Source organism: Protomyctophum bolini, assembly GCF_963924005.1.
Source record: "Protomyctophum bolini genome assembly, chromosome: 11".
NCBI classification, from domain to species: Eukaryota; Metazoa; Chordata; class Actinopteri; order Myctophiformes; family Myctophidae; genus Protomyctophum; species Protomyctophum bolini.
In genome coordinates, this window is record NC_137872.1 from 30731135 (window position 1) to 30754864 (window position 23730).

General features: G+C 39.5%; 1 protein-coding gene across 5 annotated transcripts; it reads left to right on the top strand.

The window, feature by feature from the left end:
- Positions 1 to 255: 255 nt before the first annotated feature.
- unkl (unk like zinc finger) lies at positions 256 to 23730 on the top strand. Of its 5 annotated transcripts, none has more exons than XM_080774914.1 (16): positions 256 to 384; positions 2154 to 2363; positions 6013 to 6189; positions 6565 to 6698; positions 7260 to 7395; positions 7512 to 7629; positions 8297 to 8381; positions 8971 to 9128; positions 9743 to 9937; positions 11160 to 11210; positions 11841 to 12078; positions 12984 to 13076; positions 13266 to 13493; positions 14622 to 14812; positions 15558 to 15818; positions 16016 to 23730. In XM_080774914.1, the coding sequence occupies exons 1-16, from the start codon at positions 320 to 322 to the stop codon at positions 16193 to 16195; spliced, it is 2520 nt and encodes an 839-aa protein (XP_080631040.1). In that variant the 5' UTR covers positions 256 to 319; the 3' UTR covers positions 16196 to 23730. The 5 variants fall into 5 exon arrangements, with proteins under 5 accessions (XP_080631040.1, XP_080631041.1, XP_080631043.1 ...); XM_080774915.1 differs by having other exon boundaries at positions 8971 to 9119; XM_080774917.1 differs by lacking the exon at positions 9743 to 9937.

A 23730-nucleotide genomic window follows, 5' to 3' on the forward strand; every position in this document is an offset into this window, starting at 1 on the left:
GAGTTGCGAATGGCCGAATGCATTAGCCACTTTATTAAAGGCTTTTTACTTTTCTGGAAGAGTTCCCTGTGCTCTTCTTTTTTTGCAGCGTATATAATATATCAATTTGGCTATTTGGGGCCCTCCCTTGGCAAGTGTGGGACCCACTGCGTTACAATTAATGAACGTACAGTGCCAGCCAGGCGGCCGGCGTGGGGCGCTCTGCTCCTGTCTGGTGTCTGCAGAGTGCAGACAGACAGAGAGCACTGCCCGTCATCACAATACGTGCATGCAGAGCAACAGATCTGCGCGCCTGCGCATTCCATTGTTTTGACTGAAAATGCCGTCGGTTTCGAAAACGGCGGCCAATGCTTCTCCTCAAACTGAGAAACCTACCCACTATACGTAAGTAAAACCAACGCTCTCGGCCGGAGAGCTAAAAAAACTCGCATTTGACATACAAAACCAAACGCCTTTGCAACGTGCAGCAGCGGCCGTCTATTGTGCAAACGTTTTATATTCCCTTTTCGGCGTCAGCCCTTGTGTGTGTGCGTTAAAAACATGGTGCTTTTCCTGGCTTTGTGACACACTACCTACATGTAGCACATTTCCGATTTGTAACGCTAAAAACGAGCGTGCAAGCCTGGAGGAGTCGTGGAATGTAATACAATTTAAATGATTCTGGAGCCTGTAAACGCGTATAGGGGTCTTTAAAAGCGACTCGAGGAGTCGAGAAGTTGTTGTTTTTGGGGGGTTGCTTGCTGGCTAAATGATTAGCCAGGAGGAACTCGCTGCTTGTAAATAGCACGGCCTTATTTGAAGTTCCTCCTTCTTTCTCGCTTACGTACGCACAGAAGTGAACGTACGCTGAGCGGGCACCGATGAGGGCTGCGCACGAACGCGCGCGTATCTCTTCTGTGAATTGCCCGATACGGCAGTAACCTAAACACCTAGCGCGTTGGTTTCAGCCAGGCTGCTACTATAATGGTACAATAATATTCCTTCTGTTATTTTGTTGTATTTTCAACAATTATTGTTATTAGGGGAAAGTATTAGGGGAAAACACGCGTTTTTACATTGCCAAATTAAGTGCCAAAATATAAAGAACTCTTTAGGAGAATCATGGGTATATAAGTATAGTTGGAGGGGGCGGTGGCAGAGCATTCATTGTGTGTTTAATAAACAGATATTGCGCAGCGTAGTTACATGTTATATTATATACAGGCCAGGGTGTGTTTCACATTTCTCTGTAATGTTGTGTATCTTTGATTGATTGAATACTTTATTAAAGGTTTGCAGAAAAAAAGCACAGGAAAGTAGGCTACAATTCAATACAAGGTCTGCTGCTTAAGAGGATTTATAACCCAAGAAAGCACTGTAACTTGTTTTCATTGGGGTCCTTATTCAATTCACTTTCAATTCTGAGGATGTAAACATATTTTACATTGCCAAAGCAAGTGTCAAAATATAATAAAACCGTTGAAAATGGGGAAGTAGTCGCTGGTACTGCTACAGCATTGAGTAAGAGCTACTGCAATATTGCATCGTTACCTCCAGAGTCCACAGCATTTATTTACTACAGAAGAGACATGTTAGAAGAACTGTTACCTTTTCAAAACATCTTGACCACTCCGCTCTACTCTTCAAAAAGCTAAACAGATCAACACATATCAAATATGTATCTTTAGTTTATTTATAAGCTCACACATATATCCCCAACTCTATTCTCAAACATTTTACCAATTACTTTCAAACACATTCTCAAGTACACAATTATATGTCATAGTCAGTTAGTTTTCCATCAAATACAGATACTACACTATACGACAAATACTCTAGCGTTGAATGAAACCAAATTAACCCTTACCGGTCCAATAGGTTTCATTTCACGCTCTCAAGAGTTAAAACATCGTTGTTAAACATCCCTATTATTTAATTTACAAGAAGTCTACAATTAGAGAATGTAAAATAATTGTTATTTTGATGATCAACATTTGCCTGTTATCTCTCCTAATGGTACCAACATCAATACAGCATTGGATTGTGGACAAAATCTTATCATCAAATGGTAGTCCGTGGCTCAAAATAAATGCTGTATCAATAATAGACCTTGACATGAAAAGGGTTGAGAAAAAAAACCCCCATTGATTTGATATAATATGTGTTCCTTGCAGCTACCTGAAGGAGTTCCGTACGGAGCAGTGCCCGTTGTTCCTGCAGCACAAGTGCACGCAGCACCGGCCCTTCACGTGTTTCCACTGGCATTTTCTCAACCAGCGTCGCAGGCGGCCCATCCGGAGGAGAGACGGCACGTTTAACTACAGCCCCGATGTCTACTGTACCAAATACGACGAGACTACGGGCATCTGTCCCGATGGAGACGAGTAAGTGCCATTTGTTTTTGTGCCAGAGATGGGTGATGGTGGTGGTGTTTTTTTGTGTGCGAACTGCGAACATAATTAGTTCTTTTTTCTGTACTAGTTAGTGCTGCATGATTCTTGCTCAAATGTGAATCTCAAATGTGATTTGAGATGACGATTCTCACATGATTTTACATTTTTTCCCATGAAAATATCCCATGTCTTTAGTCTGTAGTTGCTGAACATTACTACGTTCAAAATGTGGCACCTGGAGCCCAACTACTGTGGCTTTAAACGGACAACATCAAAGTGCTTGACTTAATCCTCTCTTAAAGTCTCTCTTGTAGCCAAAACACAAGATTAACAAAAATGAATTGGTGCAACTAGTGCTGCGCGATTCTTGCTCAAATTGAGAAATGAGCTCGCATAGGTGTCTGAATCTAGATCTCAGATCTTTTTTCTTTTACTGCTGTTCATATGCTTTTTTTAAAACACCAATGTTGTTACAAAAATGAAATCAAAATAGTTGCCCTACAATATGGATAGCTTTTCAGTAGGGTGCAGAATACATAGGTTCAAGGTTGTACTTTATTGTTACATCTTGTGTACAGTTACATACGAGTGAAACTTATTTTGGTTTGGCTTCCTTCAGACAATGCAGCAGCGTAGACAATAACAACAGTAGAATAGTAATAAAAATGTAGTATTAAGTATTAAAGAAAAGGAGATAATGCAAAAAGTGATTGTCATTATTAATGATGGTAACGTTTCTTTCAACATTGTTAATTATTATTGTGGGGAAACGTTCGTGGCAGGTTGGTTGGTGTTCGTTTTGTTTCTGGTGTGAATGGCAGCACTGGCTCTGACTGAATGACTGTGTGGTAAACCAAGCTGTGTGTGGACACACCCCCTGTTCCCTGTGTCCTGATTGAACGGTCTCCTCTCACAGTCCGCTCTCATTGGTCCACACATACACACGCACGCACACACGTAGTATTCTTTGTTTACATTATTAGGCCTTCCCAATAATGACACCCTAGCTCACTGTTTGCCAAACAGTGGGTCGGGACCCACATGTGGGTCACGGACACATTTTTATGCGTCCCTTAACTTTTTCTTTTTAATTATTATAAAATGTCAAAACATTTTCAAAAAATATTCAGTTTTCATGAATTAATGCCAAATTAAATTCTTGAATAAGTGTTGAATAAATAATATTAAGAAATGCCATAAATTAGTTGTTGTTGTTTTAAGAAGTAGTGACAATAAGCGATCTACATGCTCACAACCTATATTTCTATGTCCAAGGTTCTCATTTTTGTTCATGTCAAGGACCCCCAAATATAAGTTTATGTATTTGGCCGTATACCCAAATCTCAAAATATGTTGTTCCAGGGAGGCAGGGACCCCCAGAAGCAAAGATATTAATTAATAACGTTCCCTGTGAAAGAATATATATTCAACGATTTGCACACATTTGCACGATTTTTCAAAAATGGCAGATCTACAAGATCATAGCGCAGCACTCGGTGCCATGCTATGAGCTTGCTATTCTCCAATACCTAAAGTTTAAAATAATGGTTAAAGTGCTTAATTGCTAAGGTGACGCAGTTCCGTTCCAGGTCTTAATGGATTAAATACATTTGTATTTGAACTTGAAGCCAATTATTGTTTGAATAAATGTAGAAGAAAGAAATTTATTCACTCAATGTGTTCACATAAAACTTTTATAATAAAACATACCATTGCTGCCAGACAGAAAGGTCATACGGTATCTCCATATTGCAACTTGTTTTGTCTTTGTAAATGTATGAATGCCCTTAATGCTTAATAATAGCAACTAGCCAATTTACAAGCCCACGGTGGAATGCGTTGTGAGCTTGTAGATCTGCTATTTGTGCTATTTTATGTGAAAAGTATTGAATCAATAAAGTATAAAAAAAGATTGATTTTAAATATTAATAATATCCACATCAACCCGGCTTTAAAATAATAATACAATTCTGAAAGTAACAGTGTTGGACTGGATATGAAGGCGACGATCTTACAATGCTGATTGTCTTGTGTATAACAGTTGTACCCACAGAGTGCAGAGATTACAATGCAGACTGTATGTTGTATAAATAGACAGTTGGAGCCACACAGTGTCGATAACAACACAATGGTGATTGTATTGTGTATAATAGTTGAGAGCGCTCAGTGCACACACACACACACAGTGAGTGCAGCTCTTGTACAGTAATTCAACTCCGCACATAAGAGGCAGGTTGCATCTGTTAACCCATTAAGACCTGAGACCACATTCTACAAAATGTCTTCTAAATCAGGACGTTTCTTTTGTTTTATTTTAACCTATGTTTCTATGTCAGTGGTTCTCAAACTATTTCATGTCAACGATCCCAAATATTATTTGTATTTGGCTGGCGGACCCAATCTGAAAATATATTTTTTTCAGGGACCACCCAGAAGAAAATATTTTAGTTAAAAAAAGATTTCCACACAATTATTCAAAAATAGCAAATCTACAAGCTCATAGCGCGGCACTCGGCGCCACGCCATGAGCTTGTATATCTGCTATTTTTCAACAGCTAAAGTTAGTTTTAAAATAGTGGTGTAAAAGTGGTTAAAAAGCTAAAGATGCGTTCCAGGTCTTTATTGGTTAAGATTGAGGTACCGTACTGCATCATCATCTCCTGCTCCTCCTCCACCAATGGCAGCTATTTCTGTACAACCTTAAGTGTTACTATAGCAACTGTTGCCATTACAGATGAGGGAAATTTGTTCGATTCAACAATCTTATTGGCTTTGCATTTTGAAAGGCACGGACTCACCCTGCCAGCTCACTCAAGGTGCGGAATGGAATGATGTCCATAATATTAAATGAAAATGTAGTGTAGTGATAAAACATGATGAAATGAAACAAAACGGGGAAACGTATCGCATCCTCGTGTTTTATATACAATGTTTTAACATTCTATTCAACGAATCTATTCATTGGTTTGGATGAATGAGATATTATTAGTGGTGTTCACTGGTGTGTTATATACATCTATAGAGGGTGTGCGCATGCTTAAAGTGAATGGCCCATCGAGTGGCAAAGCAACATGCAAAGTGAGTTTAACATTGTTTAATGCAATCAATTTTTCTCCACAACTATTGAGATCATGATTCTATTTTTTTTCAGGAAAAGATGTATTCTTTTAAGTCTAGTGTAGTTGGTTGCTGAACATTACTACATTTCAAAATATGGCACCGGTCCGGGAGCCAACTACTGTGGCTTTAAACAGACAACGTCAAAGTGCTTGACTTAAAGTATCTCTCTCGCAAAAACAAAATGAATTGGAAACAGTGCTGAACCATTCTTGCTCAAATTTTGAAATGAGATCACATAGGTGTCTAGATCGCAATAATTGTATCGATTTATCGTGCTGCATAGACTAAATCATAACTGCAGTTGTATGACTGAATGTTTGCACACTCTTCCACACAGGCATTGTGTGTGGAAGAGGATGATTCTACAAATGTCTTGAATCTAAATCATGACCGGTTTCTGAAAAACCTATGTTTCTATGTCACAAAGGGTTTCCCGCCCGGAATGTGTTGATCAAAGATGTGAACATTGTTGTCTGCTTTGACTCACTCCGTTTCCCACACTATCCCTTGTCCCTTTCAGCTGTCCTTACTTACACCGGACCACTGGGGACACCGAGCGCAAGTACCATCTCCGCTATTACAAGACTGGCACATGTATCCACGAAACGGACGCTCGCGGGCACTGTGTGAAGAATGGCCTACACTGTGCTTTTGCTCACGGCCCACACGACCTCCGACCCCCAGTCTACGACATCAGGTGACAATCAATGCGTATACATATCAGCCTCAAAACATTTGAGGATTTCTTTTCATGTTGTGCAATAGGATTAGGAATAACAACTGGCATATGAGGTTGTTGCATAGCAACAAGATACACAAAGGATTCAAGGGACATGTCTGTACGTGCACCCTGTGAACCCTCAAGTTGAGACGTTCCTTGGGGAAACATTTGAATAGTTTTTTCTTCTTTTTAAGCTTGTCTTAGAGGTTTGTCCTATTTCAACAATAGAGATGTGGTGTACAAACAGAACTAGTGAAGCTGGTTTCATACGCTACACTTTGGGAGGTATTGGGACTAGATCAACTATTGTGAAGTCTTCTTCTCTGACTGACGTAAGCTTTTTGTGCACAGAGAGATCCAAGCACAAGAGGCCCTCCAGAACGGACAGCTGGGATCTGGAGAAGGCATCCCTGATCTTCAACCTGGCGTTCTGGCCAGCCAAGCTATGATAGAGAAGACCCTTACAGAGGACCCCCGGTGGCAAGGTGATTGATTGACTGACAATGTTTACATGTACAGAAAATACACACGTGTGTGTGTGTGTGTGTGTGTGTGTGTGTGTGTGTGTGTGTGTGTGTGTGTGTTCTTTTTTAGCGTGTGCCTGTATGTACATGTGCGCACAAGAGACATGGGTGCATAACACAAGTCAGGAGCATATGCAATAGTAAAAAGATACAACATTCATTCAATGTACAATAGTTCAAAAATAATGGTAAAGACTGGGGCAAATGTTGAGGACCTGATCAGACGTCAGACTCCTTGATTTAAACTCCTTTTTTCCTTTTCGTCGACTTATTAGACATTTACACTCTTAAATCGTCATTGGCACTATACTTTGACTCCTCTTTATTCCATCTACAACAAATCTCTTTTTCCCAAAAAACTGCCGACATAAAAAAAAAACTACATTAAGCTATGCGTCACATTGTGATTTGTAGATCGGGTATTTTGATGGTTAACCCCAGAATAGGGATGCTAGGGTTCACGTGGTTAAATGAAGAAGAAGACAATAGAATTAATCATATTTCACAATCTTTTTTTTGCAGACACCAATTTTGTGTTGGCCAATTACAAAACGGATCAGTGTACCAAGCCTCCTAGACTATGCAGACAAGGCTACGCGTGCCCTCACTACCACAACAGCAGAGACCGAAGAAGAAATCCACGCAAGTTCAAATACAGGTGAGATGATGCCACTCTTTGGGAATATAAGCAAGATTACGTTGTGTGTAGGATTTGTATGTAATAACTATGTATGACTCAAGACATGTGGAATCCTGTGAATTGCACGCTTGCAGGTCAACTCCATGCCCTAATGTGAAACACGGGGACGAGTGGGGCGAGCCCTCAAAGTGTGACAGCGGGGACGGCTGCCAGTATTGTCACTCCCGCACCGAACAGCAGTTCCACCCAGAGGTGTGTGTGTGTGTGTGTGTGTGTGTGTGTGCATGTGAATATATGTTTGCTCCAAAAGATGTAAACAGTCTATTTTTGGATCTCGTCAATAGTCAGTACCGGTACTTGGTTGAAAGTAAACGCAACATTCTTTTGGGCTCTTTTTTTAAATCATGTGTTTTACAGAGGACTCAAACTACGGTTGAATTCAAATCAACCTGACATGAATGATTGCTTTTGTATTGTTTCACAAGTTAATGTAATTGGTATGATTTTAATTATATATTCCCTTTTTGAGTGATGCAACCACTCATATAGACAGCTATGTGTGTGGCTGTGTTGAAGCACGAAAATAGCGTGTGTTCACCACCAAGTGTCACTGTTGCACAGCCTAACACACAGAAACACACAGGCCAGGGAGGTGGGCAGTACAGTACAGTACATTACAGCACAGCACAAGTACAGTACAGCACCCCTCACTTCAGACGGGTCTGATTTTTTTGTAACTGGGTTTTTAGACTAAGGTGTTTGAATCTTTAAAAACGTTCTGTGGACAGGTGTTGAGAACTAGCACTCGTGCTAATACAGTGTAAGCAACGCATCTACACATTGTCCATTATTGTCCAATGTGATTGTGATGTCCATGTCAAATAAACAAAACATAACATGTATTTCTATCCTCCTTAAGATCTACAAATCAACCAAATGCAATGACATGAGGCAAACTGGATACTGCCCCAGAGGTCCATTCTGTGCATTTGCACATGTAGAACGTAAGTGAAGTTTCAGTCACTTCCATTATCATCGCTGTTGGCCAGAAGAAACCTTGTGTGTCTATCGTCTATTCATGTTCTTTTCATGAAAGTAAGTTTGCAATGCACACTGTGAGCTTCAGGCGTTGGCACTAAGGGTTGCCCACTTGCCCCTGGTAGGTAAATAATACTTTTCGGGCAGGTGGAGTTTACTTTCATGTTGCCCGACTCGGGTAAGTGCTCGTTTGACAGGGGACGCAACCTTCTTTGAACACGACACAAGATATCTGTCTAAACACCTTAACCTTAATGTGGCCAGAGCCCTCTGACATTTTTGATCGCACAGCCCCAGCAAGTAAAAAAGTCTATCTATCATTTAATATTGGACCAGTGAGTGCCTGTGAGACCTTAGTGTCAACCCCCTGAGCTCTTAGATCTGCAATGTTTTGCTGTTTTTGAAAAAACATAAATAAATGCATTGACAGATCCCTATACTATAATGACAAAATAGGAACTGGTTGAAAGTGATTATGTCTGTCTGTTCTATGTTGTGTGTATTTCACATTTTTAATTTATGTCTTTTATTTTTATGTTTTCTTAATCGATACAGGAATTCCCTCCACAGAAGAGACGATGAGTTCGCTCATAACAGCGATCCAGTCAGGATCTCAGTCTCAGCAGTATTCAGAATGTTGTCCCGTCAGCGAGTGGAACAGTGGAGGCAGCTCCACCAACTCTGCTAGCAGCAGCAACGGACAAGTAGGAAGTGTATGTTGTTGTTGTCACGCACGTCATGCCAGGGCCGGGCGATATATACACGACTTAAAATCAGTTTCCACCGTTATTTGCAATTATTACGAACCACAAATTAATTGCCCGCCCTACGTTATTACTACGTAACGCCTTAACTACTTTGGCATTCTCTAGCATTATGCTTTGCTTCAAGTTGCGTCATTTTCAATATTTATTTTGTTTGTTGCAAATTTTACATCATTGTCCTTGTTTGCTGTTCGACATTTCATTCATGAGTTCGAGGAACAGAAGAAAGTTGTCTTTAGTGTAAGGTTACTTAAGGCTATTCATAGTGCAGTTTTAGGTGATAAGGTGACCACCGAAACCGTCGTTTGTAAAACCAGAGAAGTGTTTGGGTGAGCGGTGAGTCGCTTACCACCGCAGCATGTTGGAGTTTTCGGTGGTCACCTTATCACCTAAAACTGGAGTATGAATACATGCCTCAACGTTAATTATTTTCTCCTGACCTAAAGGTCTCTAAACTTAGCACCTTCTTACTCAAATGATTTAAATCCAGGGACATTTCTATAGTATTATTTTTGGGGATCAGCATTTCATTAAGATCCATGATGTGCGCTTCTCTTCCTCAGGTGTCATGTTCTAGTAGCCCGACCATAACGCCCAGCTCAGGAAGCAACAGTGTGTTATCCCCAGTAGGAACAACCCCCGGCAGGCCCAAATCCTTTACTAACGGTAGCTTATGTTCAGAGTCCAGCACGCCCGGCGTCTCCTCTCTGACGTCTTACTACTACCCTAAAGCTCCGGGCTTTGAACGAGAGGACCAGGTACACAACAAGACTCCCACTCTAAAGTCTGTCTCAGGAAGACTACTGACTGCATAACTTAGGCCCGGATGCTTGTTTCTTTTGTCATGTTTAAGTTCTCTGTCTCTTGTCTTTGTGTTTCATTGTCATTGTTTTATTCATTGTGAAGTGTCATGCTAAACGCGCTGCACTAGTCTCTTAATAATAATCTAACAAGACGGCGGCTGCAGCTGAGAACATTTCACTTTTGCAGGGGTAAAGCCTACTCTATGCTCTGTCGCACGAGCGTATCGCACTGCAAAAATATCAGACCCACAAGCTCACAGGGCGACCCAATGCAGGGTTTTGTCAAGGGTTCGATTAGCTGTTGCCACCCTTGGTTGAAACCGAGAACCTTGACGACTGAAAATATAATGGCTGTTGAGGTGGATTGTCCCTTTTCATTACCGTTGCCAGTGTGTAGCTACCACTGCTGTTCAAAGGTCTCTGAAACTCATAGATTGCACTGCCGATAACGATATCGCCCTCAAACTATTAGGCTATTGGTCAAATTAAATATTTGCTTAGCCCAGAGCTATCCTTGGCTCAAGCCTAAAGGTGCGTTCAGACTTGGATGGTTAGAGCGGCGTCTGAACACAGCTTAAGAGGTGGCCCATGGTTTTAATTTAGCCACATCGTTGTCCTACTGTACCTTGTTGCCTTGAATAGCTTTTTCGTAGAATGTATTGCCCATGCAAGTTTGGCATACAAATGTAATTAAAGTTTATGTTTTTCTATCTAAATGGATTTTCAGCAGGACATGAAGGCAAAGTGCATACACATTCAGCCTAGAAGCATGAGAAACATAGAAGATACAGTGAAACAACAATGTAACGTTTAGCACATTAGCAAATGCATTGCAACATAGAGTAGATTGTTACATAGAGGTATGTACGACTGTACGTAGATAACCCCCCTCCAGACCAAGACTTTGCTAACTGGTCAGGAGTGTCCAAGGTTGGAATCTGAAAATCATGTTACTTAATACTTAGCCTGCCTTAGGGCTAAGAATTTAGCACATAGTTATTTGGTTTACAAGGTTCCTAAATGTACATTTAGCCCTTGAATAGATACTATGAATGTGGAGATTGTACGTAGTTTCTAACCTACTGTATGTATATGCATGAATGTAGATTTTTGACACCACTTTAGGATAATGACCTTTGTTTGGCATTTTTCTTTTTTGTTACCCAATTATTTTCAGATTAAGAACAAGGGACAGATGGATCACAAATTTATGGACCAAGAAAAACAGGTTTGTGCTCGAATGACTACAGTATACTGTTCAGATAGTAGTGTTACTCAGGGGTGTTTTGCTCGTGGAATAAAACACCATCTTAACAAAGTACCCACTACTTTGCATAATAACAGCTTTAATGCATGTTCTCATACAAGCCGCTCTCATACAAGCCGCAACATAGCAATATAGCTCCAGTAGGCTACCTCTTCTGTGGTGTTCTGCATGCAACAAGAATCAATCAATCAATCCTCCATCAAGAACAGATTCGTCCAAAGCAAACGTTTCACCGTAGTTTCGCTACTTCAGCGCAGTAAAGAAGTTGTCTGATTATTTTAATTTTACTTTTGTGTTTGTGTGTCTAAAACTCATACACTATAAACACTACTACTACTAGGCATAATAAGCAAATAAACAGTTCTGTGTGCTTGCGCACGTGTTTTGTGTGCATGTGTGCATGCACACAAAACACCATTACACCACTGGTGTTACTACATGGTTCTGTAAACTGTATATAGTATTTTAGTGTGTTTTACAGCATGGCTCCTCAGGCGAGCTGTGTGGAAAAGGGACTGTGTCTGGCTGGCACTACTCTCGTGAACCAATGTCATCCATTCATGAATTATTTTCTCATGCTTCCCTTTTCAGACACAACATAGTGTTTTTTCTCTGGTGAACCCCATGGCATCGAGCATTACCTCCAGTATGACATCACATAGTGTTTTTTCTGTGGTGAACCCTATGGCATCAAGCATGACCTCCAGCATAACATCAAGCTTGGCCTCCAGTGTTGGCTCGGATAGTTCATCACCCACCACCTTATCCACGATGAACGTGAAAGCCACGCCTTTCTATCCCGGGAGCAACACGGTGGAGTCTGTTATAGGTGAGAACCTTGTATACGTTTTTGAGTGGTGTCTGTGATGGAGTCCACTACATGCTCTGGTAGGCTGTTCCACACCTGGACAGCAGTGTGGAGAAAAGTTCTGTCCAATGTCCGTGTTTTGGAGCCTGGGCGGGTCGATGCAACTTATCGATTCATTTGTTAATTGATAACCTTATTGATTGATTAACTGGTTAGTTGATAAGCAGCGTTTTATCTTTTTTTTCTTCTTTGAGAATCTTCATTTCCCTCAATAATGTCTAACATAAAAATCTACACTTTGCTGATATACAGAGTACAAAAGGCATATTATATCCCTTAATCAAATATTTATTTGACCATTTGAGATACATGGCCAGGCAAATGCATCTTTTATGAGGAATGAAATGAAAAGTGCACTGTCTTATCAGTCACATCACATGCAGAAGCAGAGATGTTTGGGTGGCTACCAAGGTGGGGGGGGACTTTTTTTAACCGGCTCACGTGTGTTCTTTGACCACGCGCAGACAGCATTACATTAAATTAATTGTTAACGGTTAAGTTTAATTGAAGAATTTCGGAACGGCGATTAACGGCTATCCCTAAGCCTTATACGGGTTTCCTTTCTCACCTGCGCTTATTTCTGTGTCTTTTAATAATTTGACTATTTGTACTGTTGTAATTGCGTGAAATAATTAATCAGATAAAAATTAAGTAAAGCAAAGACTGATCACTTTCAACCTGATGTTCGAAAACAGCAGATCTACGAGCTATTTGTCACAGTGTGTCAAATAGTACCTTGTAGGTTGGCCATTCTACTGTTTGTCTTGTCATACAACAAAGTGTAACTTAGACTGGACGTGTTCAAATGTCCACCGTCCTGTATCTTACGGTCCATTGTTCCGTTTGTCTTTGTCCTTTTCTTTTAGGATCGGCTCTTGACCTGAATTTCAGTGACATCAACGTTGCGTCTCTCGAAAGGGAGTTAGAAGAACAGGGAAACGGCTGTTTAGGACTAACGAGTAAGAGCTCAAACATATATGTTTATTGATTCTTCTTTACAACATAGTATTTTCAAAGCAATTATTCACATATATTTACGAGTAAAAGCTCTTTAGTAAATTATATACATGTGTTTTCCTTGCCCGTCGTCCCAGGTATTTTAATACACAAAACAAAAACCACTATTCATGTACTCTCTCTCCCTATAGGTCAGAGGTTGCTAGCCGGGTCCGCCCCCGTTAACATTCCTGGCTCACTTGCCCGATCCGCCTCCTTTAATTCCTCATCATCACTCTCCACCTCCCCTTTAAGTTCCCTTTCTCAGTCCCTGTCCCAGTCCCTGATGTCAGGGATGGTATCACTGCCACATCAGCTAGCCAAACAACACGAGCACGGCCTCCTGGGAACACACAACTCCAACTCCCAGAATTCTCTGGGTAAGATGGAATGGTTTCATTTATATTAGTCTCTACGTCTACAATACACCAATGGATCTAAAAAATATATCAAGGTCTTCCCTTAACTCTGACAGTATACAAAATTACAATTGGAAGCAAATGGACCCACTAGGGTCCATTTGGTTACAATAGTAGACGGTACACATTAGTTTAAAAAAGTAGATGAGAGCAAAGATTAAGACATGAAATAGATTTGGTACAGTACTGGGAACAACCTACCGTATCTGGGTATAATAAAGAATTCTATTCAGCAGTTTTGTGTTGGTTATTAGGCTTTCCGCCATGGAAACGGTGTTTGAAGCATTTAAAATGTTTAGTTAGAGAATTAAATTAAACTTGAATGAAAACGTAGTCATTGCTACTCTGCGAGGTCATGCAGCGCTAAGTGTCTTTTCACACGGGGAGTGATTGACACGCGTAGTTATTCATTTTCACTGAGCAGTGTGGGCAATTTGACACGCCGGTGCAATTATGCTGACGTGTTTGTCCCTTTCTCACGCCCACCCGCTACCAAAATTAAAATGTGTTACTGTTGAACCTTATTCTACACAACACACACAAACGTGTCTTTATTCACGTAGGGAGTGCAGTGCGACCCCGTGAATCCAAGCAGGTAGGCAGGCATAGTGTCATCGTCGTCCCCCCTGTGAAATGAACTTTAGTCTTAGACCCTGACAGTGTAAAAGTTTACCCTCATGTATTTTGTTTCACTCTAAATCAGTTTCCCAAACGCCTATTTGTGGCTCGCGGACACAATGTTATGGGTCCCCTTAGTTTTTATTTCCTACATTTGTTTTTTAATTATCTAAAAAAACATTCCCAAAAAAGCAAAACTGCTCATCAATTACATTTTTAATTCAATACCCTTTTCATTAATTTCATGAAGAATTAAAAGAAAAATCTAAGAAATTCCATAAATTAGAACAAATATTGAAGATGTGGTAGATCGGCTATTTTCACTATTTTGGGTCCCGGGGCAAATATCTAAGTTCTCTTTTGGGTCACGGGATAAAATCTTTGGGAACTACTGCTCTAAATCAACAGGGTTGTGCTGTGTGTTACACATTATTATGTATGTATGTAATAAATCCTGCATTGTGCTCCCAGGGCTGAACGGAGGAGCTGGCAGCATATGGGACTTTGTAAGTGGCAGCTTTTCACCGAGCCCGTCTCCAGTGTTCAGCAGCCTGGCCTCCTCCGCCAGCCACAGTGCTGATCTGGCCCGCCTAATGAGAGAGCTGGATGAAGCCAAGAGGAAAATCAAACAGTGGGAAGAGGCGTGGCATCAAGTCAAACAGGTCAGTGTTAAACCTCCTGCTCAAAAAGCACAGAACACGTCGGTGTCATTTGAAGCACTACGAGAATACCGTCTTGGTAATTAACACAATGCAATACTATGTAAGCATATATCATAGCGGGCAGTAGTACGATATATTGTAAATCAATTAACAGCTTGACTGCGCAGGGATTAAATAATCCGCTTTAAAATGGTGTAATCGCTTGTCATAGACTAGTGTTTAAAAATATTCCAAAGTGGCGATCGCAACAACAGAGCGGAGAACGAACGCGCCCGCTGTGCGCCACCGCCGCCATTGCAAGGCATTGGGCCTCAATTTCCCAGAACCCTTTGCATGCCAATGCGACGGATGTTTTTGCAATGACGTCATCAAAACGAGTCCCCTATCCCACTCTGTCAGATGGAAACCCTGTAAGTCTTAAAATTGATTAAAAATGCGAATTAAACAATGAAAGCATAACTCGTGTAACTCGTTATTGGGAGGGGAAGCTGTTCTACAGTCAATTAACTCGTGTGAACTTGTGTAAGGGAGGGAAAGTGTTCAAAATTGATTCAAACTGGTGACAATTTAAATGGTTGCTCAGTCAAAGGAGAATCCCCTTGGCCAAGGGAAATATTAAAACATCTGATCTTCAGGCAGAACTATATAGTTGTGCTACTCCTATATCTAGGCCAACCTGTCATCTAATACCAACAGAAGCTAGCATTGTTTTGTCACATGATTACATTTCACTTTGGTCTTCTAGGCATGTGAAGCGTGCCAGAAAGACGCGCACGATGCGAAGGACCAGGCCAAGTCGGCGGAGGCAGAGCGACAGCTCGCGGAGCAGAAGTGGGAGGAGACGGAGCGCACGCTGAAGGAGCTTCAGGGGGACTTTGACGTGCTCTGTCGAAGCCCCGGGACGACGCCTCTGCTGCGCAGCTACGGAGAGCTGGACAAGCTGCCCTTGTCCAAGCTCCACTCCCTCCAGAGTCAGCTGCGTACTGACCTAGACCTGATAGACGGGGTAAGACAGACTAGATCCTCACGCATAGCATTTCACTTGTAGCCGCCGATCCATTTTTTCTTTCTTTTTTAAACCAGTCTATCAGGACAGACATCACTCAAAACGTTGTCATCAAAGCATGTACATTTGAAATGTTTGCATGGATTATGTTTTCACGAGTTACTTGCAACTGATATGCGTTCTTTTCTCCCCCTTAGGTAATATATCAGCTTCAGTCAAAGAAATGTATAGTTTGCCAAAAGCATGATCGTTGCGTTGTTCTGCAGCCTTGCCAACATTATGTACTTTGTGAGAACTGTGCGCCTAGTAAAACAGAATGTCCTTACTGTAGAACAAAGATATTGAAGTGGTGTTCTACTATTCAAGGTACTATTTAAAGAATTAGCCCTTTGAAAAACTACTAATGCATATTATGCTTTACATTACATTTTTCTACATAGCAACTTGTTTAATATAGTGATGGGATTAATAATTTATAATTGAGTAGAATTACAAAAATGATGTTTGACTGATGAACTAAGATCCGTTATGATTTGGACTCCAAAAGGGATTCCATCTTTTTGCTCATTTTAAAGTTTGCCCTCTGTCAATACCACCATTTCAATGCTCTGATAGAAAAGCTATGCAGTTAGAAACCACAATAGTGACATCGCCTTGCAATGCTCATTTGATTTCCATTATATATTACTAATTTAATGTTTGAGTGGCGTGCGCCACAAACTGCACAAACCCTACTGGAGTACTGACACGGTGATTACACCTGTGCCCCTTCTCATCTAATGCATCCACCAGTATATGAATTTTCTTTTATTTGCACTCGTCATCAAGAGGTGTCTGAATTATCTACGTTGAGCGATTAGCGATTTATCTTGCAAAAAATGCAAATATTGCATTTTACATCCATTACTTTCTTGAAGAATATGCAAAGTCACACGTAAGTAGAAAGTTAGGCGGCTCATGGAAAGTTGCAACACTGTCCTTTTTATTTATTTTTTCAAAAGACCTTTTTCACTTCTCCAGGTTCCATGGTAACCGGTGACATAATTTAACTCAATATCGCCTAGTAGAGCAGCTTAAAATATCTCAATCTGTTTTAGTAAATGAGAATTACTCTAACTATCACAAGTCAGCTTTTCATTTTGTCTTAAAAAAAACGTCTGGCATTGATTTCAAGCAATTTGAAAAGACATGGCAACCACGGCATCCCCTGTGAAAAATGGTCTCTTTGCATAAACGGAGTGAGGGCCGGCCCTCTTATTGATCACTGCTAATTAAGCTACTGGTCATCATAGTTCTTTGATAGTTCTGATTGTATTTTCTCTTTACTGCAAAAAGTAAGGAGAAATTCCAGAAGCCAGGTGACGAAGCTGAACAGTACAAAGCATAATGTATTACATTTACAGCATGTATATTTTTGCTGTATGGGGTTAATAATTCTCTAGTATTTCATTTTTCAAGTGGAAAGTAAAATAAGGGTGACAAGTTAAATTAACGGCATATAAAAATCCGTTTTAGCAACACCCGTAGTGGATCGTAAAAGGGCATGTGCAAGGACGTCAAAATATCTTATAATGCTGCCAGTAAAATGCTCTATGAACTACAAAATGCATCACAAACTTATCTGGTGGTGGTGTGAAATATAAAATGGGCAAAACACACACGCAATCGTTATTCGCTTCAAAGGGGAATCTCACTAAATATAAGAGTTGCCATGTTATTTATGGCAGTGGTTCTCAAACTAGGTTCCTGGCCGGGGGACCCCCAGGTGGTCCTTGACGAGTTCAGGGATTGTAATCCCGAGACTGTCTGATGATGCGTTCACACAGGCAGACGCAACGACGCAGTCTGCCATTCATTGTCAATGGAAGCCAGCGACGTCACGCTTGTAGCTGCTGCAAAAGCTACAACAGCTACAAATGTAGTGTATCTTTGCGTCTGCCCATGTGAACGCAGCACAGCATCAGAATAAGGATTTTGCCAGTTGCACCATAAGAGATTTGCGTAAATGTATGTATAATAATAGTATTAATAATGTTCAAAATATTTCAAAAACAGCAAATCTACAAGCTCAAAACACGTCGCTTAGCAAGGCGTTGTGAGCTTGTAGATCGTCTGTTTTCCGGTAGTCAAAGTGGCACTAAAGTGGATTGTCATATTTAGCTGGGGACCCCCTGGGAGCCGCCTCAAGGGCCCCTGTGGGTCCCTGGAGAGCACTTTGAGAACCACTGGAACACAATTGTACGTAAAGGAACTTGTAAGGAAATTGATCAATCATGTGACTGCTGGTATTTAGTGGCATACCTCTTTAAGTACAACCCAAATTTTCATTCAATGCCGTGATTTGTATTTTAAGCAACCAGTCAAGCATTATTGTGACCGACCCAAGAAATTTGATTTCTTATTAAAGCACTTTGTTGACCTGGGGTAATTTGTTAAAGGGGATGTAGAATCTTTGCTTTAAGCTGCTTTGTAGTTTGTTCCTGTTCTTTGTTTTTAGATTTATATATTTTTTTCTATATAAGCTGATGTCTGAGGCTTTTGTGTCAGTGTACTGTGAAACATAATTTGAATGTTTTATGTTTCCTACTGTTAAATCATGGTATTGTTCTGTATTAGTTGGCTTTCATAGAAAAGCACTTAATAGTTTCTACTTTAATAGTTACATTTATTAAAAAAAAAGTCAATCAAATAAGTGCAAACTTAAAAATGCATTTTTAGGCATAACCAGCAGCGGTAATATCAGTGAGGCACATGCTGAAAATGTTACGGCATTTATTCAATCAGTCTGTCTTTTAGAGATTTATATAGCCTAGTCAATAGAGGAGCATGTATTGTATTTGCTAAAGCCTGAAATGGTAACATTTTGTAGAATTCCTAGCCTCTTGACCTTGTCTAGAACATATCGGCCTCTCACTCTCAAGTGCCTTTGCCTTCCTTAGATGAAAAGTTATGTTTGAGATTGTCGGAGCGAAAACACCAGTAGTTAAAGCTTGTGCACATGTTTCTGCACAACAAACGTCTACTTTAGGCTAGCAGAGGCGTTCACATACTGTAGAATATATAATTATATATGCCATAATGTATTTTGGCCCCGATCCCCGCCTAAGTATTTCCGCGGACGATAATTGTATGAAAACAAATTGTGTCGGTGCCTGAGTCCTGACAACAAGCTAAAACATGAAGATTAAACCCCCCAGTCCTTGGCCGTGGTGCTCTTTGGGTGCAGCTTATATCATGTTTTAAATTTCATTTTTTCAATTTAATGTTTGAGAGTATGCAAACATAGGACATAATATATGATCTTGTATAGCAACAAGTCAAAAGGCTTATTCTTTTTTTTTTTCAAACGTTCAGTGATTCATATTCTTGTAATACATATTTTGCAATGTTGAATGAAGAATTCTGTGGTTGACATGTAAGTTGCATCTTCAATTACGACAGTGTATTGTGCTTAGGTTACTCTAATTGAAATGACCTCCTACTGTGTTTGAAAAATCTTAACAAAACGAAACAAACAAAAAAAAGACAATGCATTTTCTTTTCATCTTTGCTTTTCGGTTCGATAGAAAACCATGTATTTTCCAGGTACACCTTTTGCTACTTACAAATGGGAAAATTAATTGTTTACATTCAGCAAGCAACTCAGAGGGGAAAAAAAGTTTCTTCAAGAAAGTATGGTATTTTGCTTTACATTTTTATTATATGGCATAAAAGGCAGGCTAAACACTCATATTGCATGTGATATGCGATATCTTAACCAGCTTAAAAGAAAGAGCGAAAAAAACACTTCACACTGTCACACTGCCAGAGTCATTTTTAGTGTACTAAAGGCTTCTTAACTTCACCTCTGCGAGCTCTGCTGCTACTGGAAAAGGTATTGGCGTAGTTTCTTATAATACATGTAGATGTTTGAATGTTTATTATGCATACACATAGCTCAGACTGTCCATACCTTTATCTGCATCAGACTTGGCTAAACCGTATTTGATTGAATTATTCTCTGTGTGGGTCGTCAAGTTTTTGAGTTACATTTTTGGTACTTCTTTCCGTAAAATGGCTTTAGTATGCCGATAACGATAACAGACCTGCACTGTTGTGCAATGTCCCGAGTTTTCAATTGGTTGAAGTCGGTTATATTTCGGTTGGCCTGCCAACATTAATCTTTGCTCCACTGGCATGCAGCATTTGGCGCGGCTTTAATATGCCCCCATCCTGATTAACTTCATTATCACAGGACATACTGGGCGTTTGTTGTTACGTTCTGCCTGTGAAGGAAACTTAAATCCACTTTTATTAAATGAACCAAAGTGGTGTTCTCTACTAGTGACTATTCAAATGGGTATTGTCCTATGTAGACCTAACCTTTGTTACAAATCAATGGCCGGATTGTGACGCATTGTGAGCTTGTAGATCAGCTATTTTCAAATGGCCGGAATGTATATATTAGGGTTGAAGTGGGTAATGTATGTTTTTGTAATAATAGTCTAAATGTATCTGGATCAGGGGCATCCTGTCCAAAATTCTAAGGTAGTTGAACAGGGCGCTGGCCAACACCCCACAGGTGCACAGAGCTATTACCGTTAATTGTCCGAGTATGGCTCTGTGGTGGTGGGGGCCCCGACTACCTTTTTTCACTGACCAAAATGAAATAAAAACTAAAGCTATGATGACTAAAACTAAGAAATAAGACTACAATGTTATGGAGGGACTAGTGGAGAAGAGATCCAGTAGATCTAAGAGACAAGTTGGTAGAAATCTTAAAAATAGCAGATCTACAAGCTCACATCGCAGACGCAGACCAGCTGTTTTTAGCAGTGCAGCCCAAATCAATCATTACAACGCCATCAAGGCCTGCCGAAATACATTTCTGTCGACAAAATCAACTAGATTTCGTCTACTAAAACCAAAACCTTTTTCAGATGACTAAAATATGAATACAACAAAAATTACATTTTCTTCAAAAGACTACGACTAAAACAAAATAAAAAATTGCTGTCAAAATTAACACTGCTGTACACCAACGGTTCTCTAGATAAGTCATGCCTAAAGCTCGGGAGGAGGGGAAAGGTAGACTTGACATGGACATGACTACCAGTTCAATTTTATACAGTAGGAAATATGGCAACAAGTTAAACACTGTAAAACTGGTGTGGGTTCTGTTTTTGGAGAAAGGATTTATCACTTTTAGCTTTTCATTAATATGATTACAGTGATGAAATGACAGAGAGAACTATACCCATGGCTTTTGCTTACAATATTAATGGACTTCCAAATCCATTTTTGTAGTTTTACCAAAGACGCCTGTACTGTTATTTCTTTTGAATATAATTTAATTTCATCCATTCATTTCTCATTTCTTTCTTTCTTTCTTTCTTTTATCAGCAAAACATCTAGTTTGATAAATCACCTCATACCTTAAAGTAGATTGATATGGTTATTCAGTCACTGATATCCTGTTTTTCTTTTTTACTATCTAGTTTAGCTGTAATTGTACTCGGCTGTTATACAAATGATCAAAATCGTGGGTTGAATTCTGACTTGATGTCTCTGTGTGAATTTGATTTAGCATAAATCTATTTGTGCAATATTGGCGAGCACATGCTGACCGTGACTCAGCTTTTGTCTACAGTGAAGGAAAGCCAGAGAGGAGTTGGGGCATTTGTGTTAAATTCTAAAGTGGCCATATAAGTTAAATATAGAACTATTTGAAGTATTTCTTTTTTTATTTCCCTTATTGTTTTTGCTCAGCTCCATAGTGCTAGTTGTGCACTGACTGTATGCTGTCAAGTTAGGCCTAAAATGACTGTCGGTTTCTCTCTCGCCATTGGACCGTTTGTTTGATTGGCTAATGGTTTTACTCCATAAAATCATCATGAAGCAACGGCATGTGGTCAAAATGGATTTAACTTTTTTTTAATGTGAAATTACAGTTGGTTCTTGTAAGAAATCTCAATGGCATATACAGACCTTACGTTGAATCATTCTATGAAATTGTTGCTGGCCCCTGCTTACTGTCTTTCATCAGAGTGGTCGGCTAACCTAAATCTTTTGAGCAATTCTCTCGGTAAGCTCGATCGGCTTACGTGCATATTGTTATAACATTTCTTTGTTAAGTGTGTTACATTTAATCTCTATAGTGGACCAATTACATTTTTTCAAGTACATCGGTGCCTTTTTATAACGATTTTAAAACAAAATCATTTCAATTTGGAACATAGGGAATATTGCTCTGAGATGCTCCACATTCTACAAAAGCAGAAATGTAACAAAGACCTATACGACAGACCACAATTAGATTTGAAATGTCAGTGCCTTACAGTATTTTTGTGGACCACGTTTTAAGGAAATTGATCTGTAAACGACGGCCTGTATTCCGGGGCCATTTGAGCTGAAAAGTGTATCACTGTTTGCATAGAACTGTTTTTTCCACTGAGACGGTTGAGCAGAATGACGCAAGAGACACGATTGAAGATCCCCTCTCAGTCTGTATTTGCCATGCCATTAGACAAACCATTATGACAGCAATACCTACCATTGTTGAAACAAACTCCTTCTGATCTCAATTAGTCTTTTAGTGGCACCAAAAAACTAAACAAAAAAAACAAGTATTTGTGAACAAAAGCACCAAATAGACTCTTGTAAATGAACTGTAATAAATGTGTTTATTATTATGCTCTGCATTGGAATAGTTTAATCTATTTTGCATTACTGTTAGTTGTTTTGTGTTGTCTTTTGTTTTTAATATTATGAAAATGGAGCCTGAAGATTTATGCAATCTTGTACATGTATACGAGTATGATGTACAGTATGGAGCTGTTCAAATTTAGTAAAAATGATACTTGTACAAGTGTGGTCATAAAGTAATCTGAATGTGGAACCGCTTGTTCCATATATGCCGTAGAATTTCAGTAGAAATGTATTTTAACATTGAAGCCCTGAAATATTGAATGTATTTGTTCTAAATTAGATATTCAATGAATAGGTCACTGGAAATATTATTATGGAGAGCAGTTAATCCAATATGATGTAGCATCTAGTTGTGAATTGCTATTCAATAAAAATAATAAATTTATAACAACTAAAACACATGCACGTTTTCAAGTTTGTGTATGTGTAACGAGAGAACGAGATGTGTTTTTCTCAGGCTAATGCGACGATTGAATAGAGAGCAATGTGTTAACCCATTAAGACCTGAGACCAGATTCTACAAATGTCTTCTAATCCTCAGTTTTCCAAAAAGAAACCCTGTGTTTCTATGTCAGTGGTGCTCCAACTATTTTCATCTCAAGGATCCCCAGAATTGTATGTATTTGGCCGCATATGAAAATATGATGTTCCAGGGACCCCCCCAGAAGAAAAGATTTGAGTTAAAAATGTTTGCTGTGAAAATATATTCAAAGATTTGAGCCACATTTTCACAACAAAAAAAAAGCGAATCTACAAGCTCGTAGCGTGGCACTCGGTGCTGCGCTACAATATGTGCTTGTAGATCTGCTATTTTTCAACAGATAAAGCTTAAAATACTGGTTAAAAGCTATAAGGTGACGCAGATGTGTCCTTAGGTCTAAATGGGTTGAATCTGAAAGTGCATTTCGCAGATGTCAGTGGGTTAGATATTTATTTACAAATAAACATGTACCTTATTTTGGTGTATGGACACATAATTCTGATAATCCTAGAACATATCGTGGTTAAAATATTGATATTTTTTTCTTGTAAACGGCAAGACCTTTAGCTGAAAGTCTCATAGAATAATAGACATTTGTTTTCTACATTAAGAATTGTGTACTGCATAATATTTTGTAGTGTATATTTACTAGTTTGTTAACACTTGTTAAAAACTACAGTTATGCAACGGTTTACAGAATTCACATTTATTTTTTATCATCTTGGGGAATTAAACTCTTTTTCA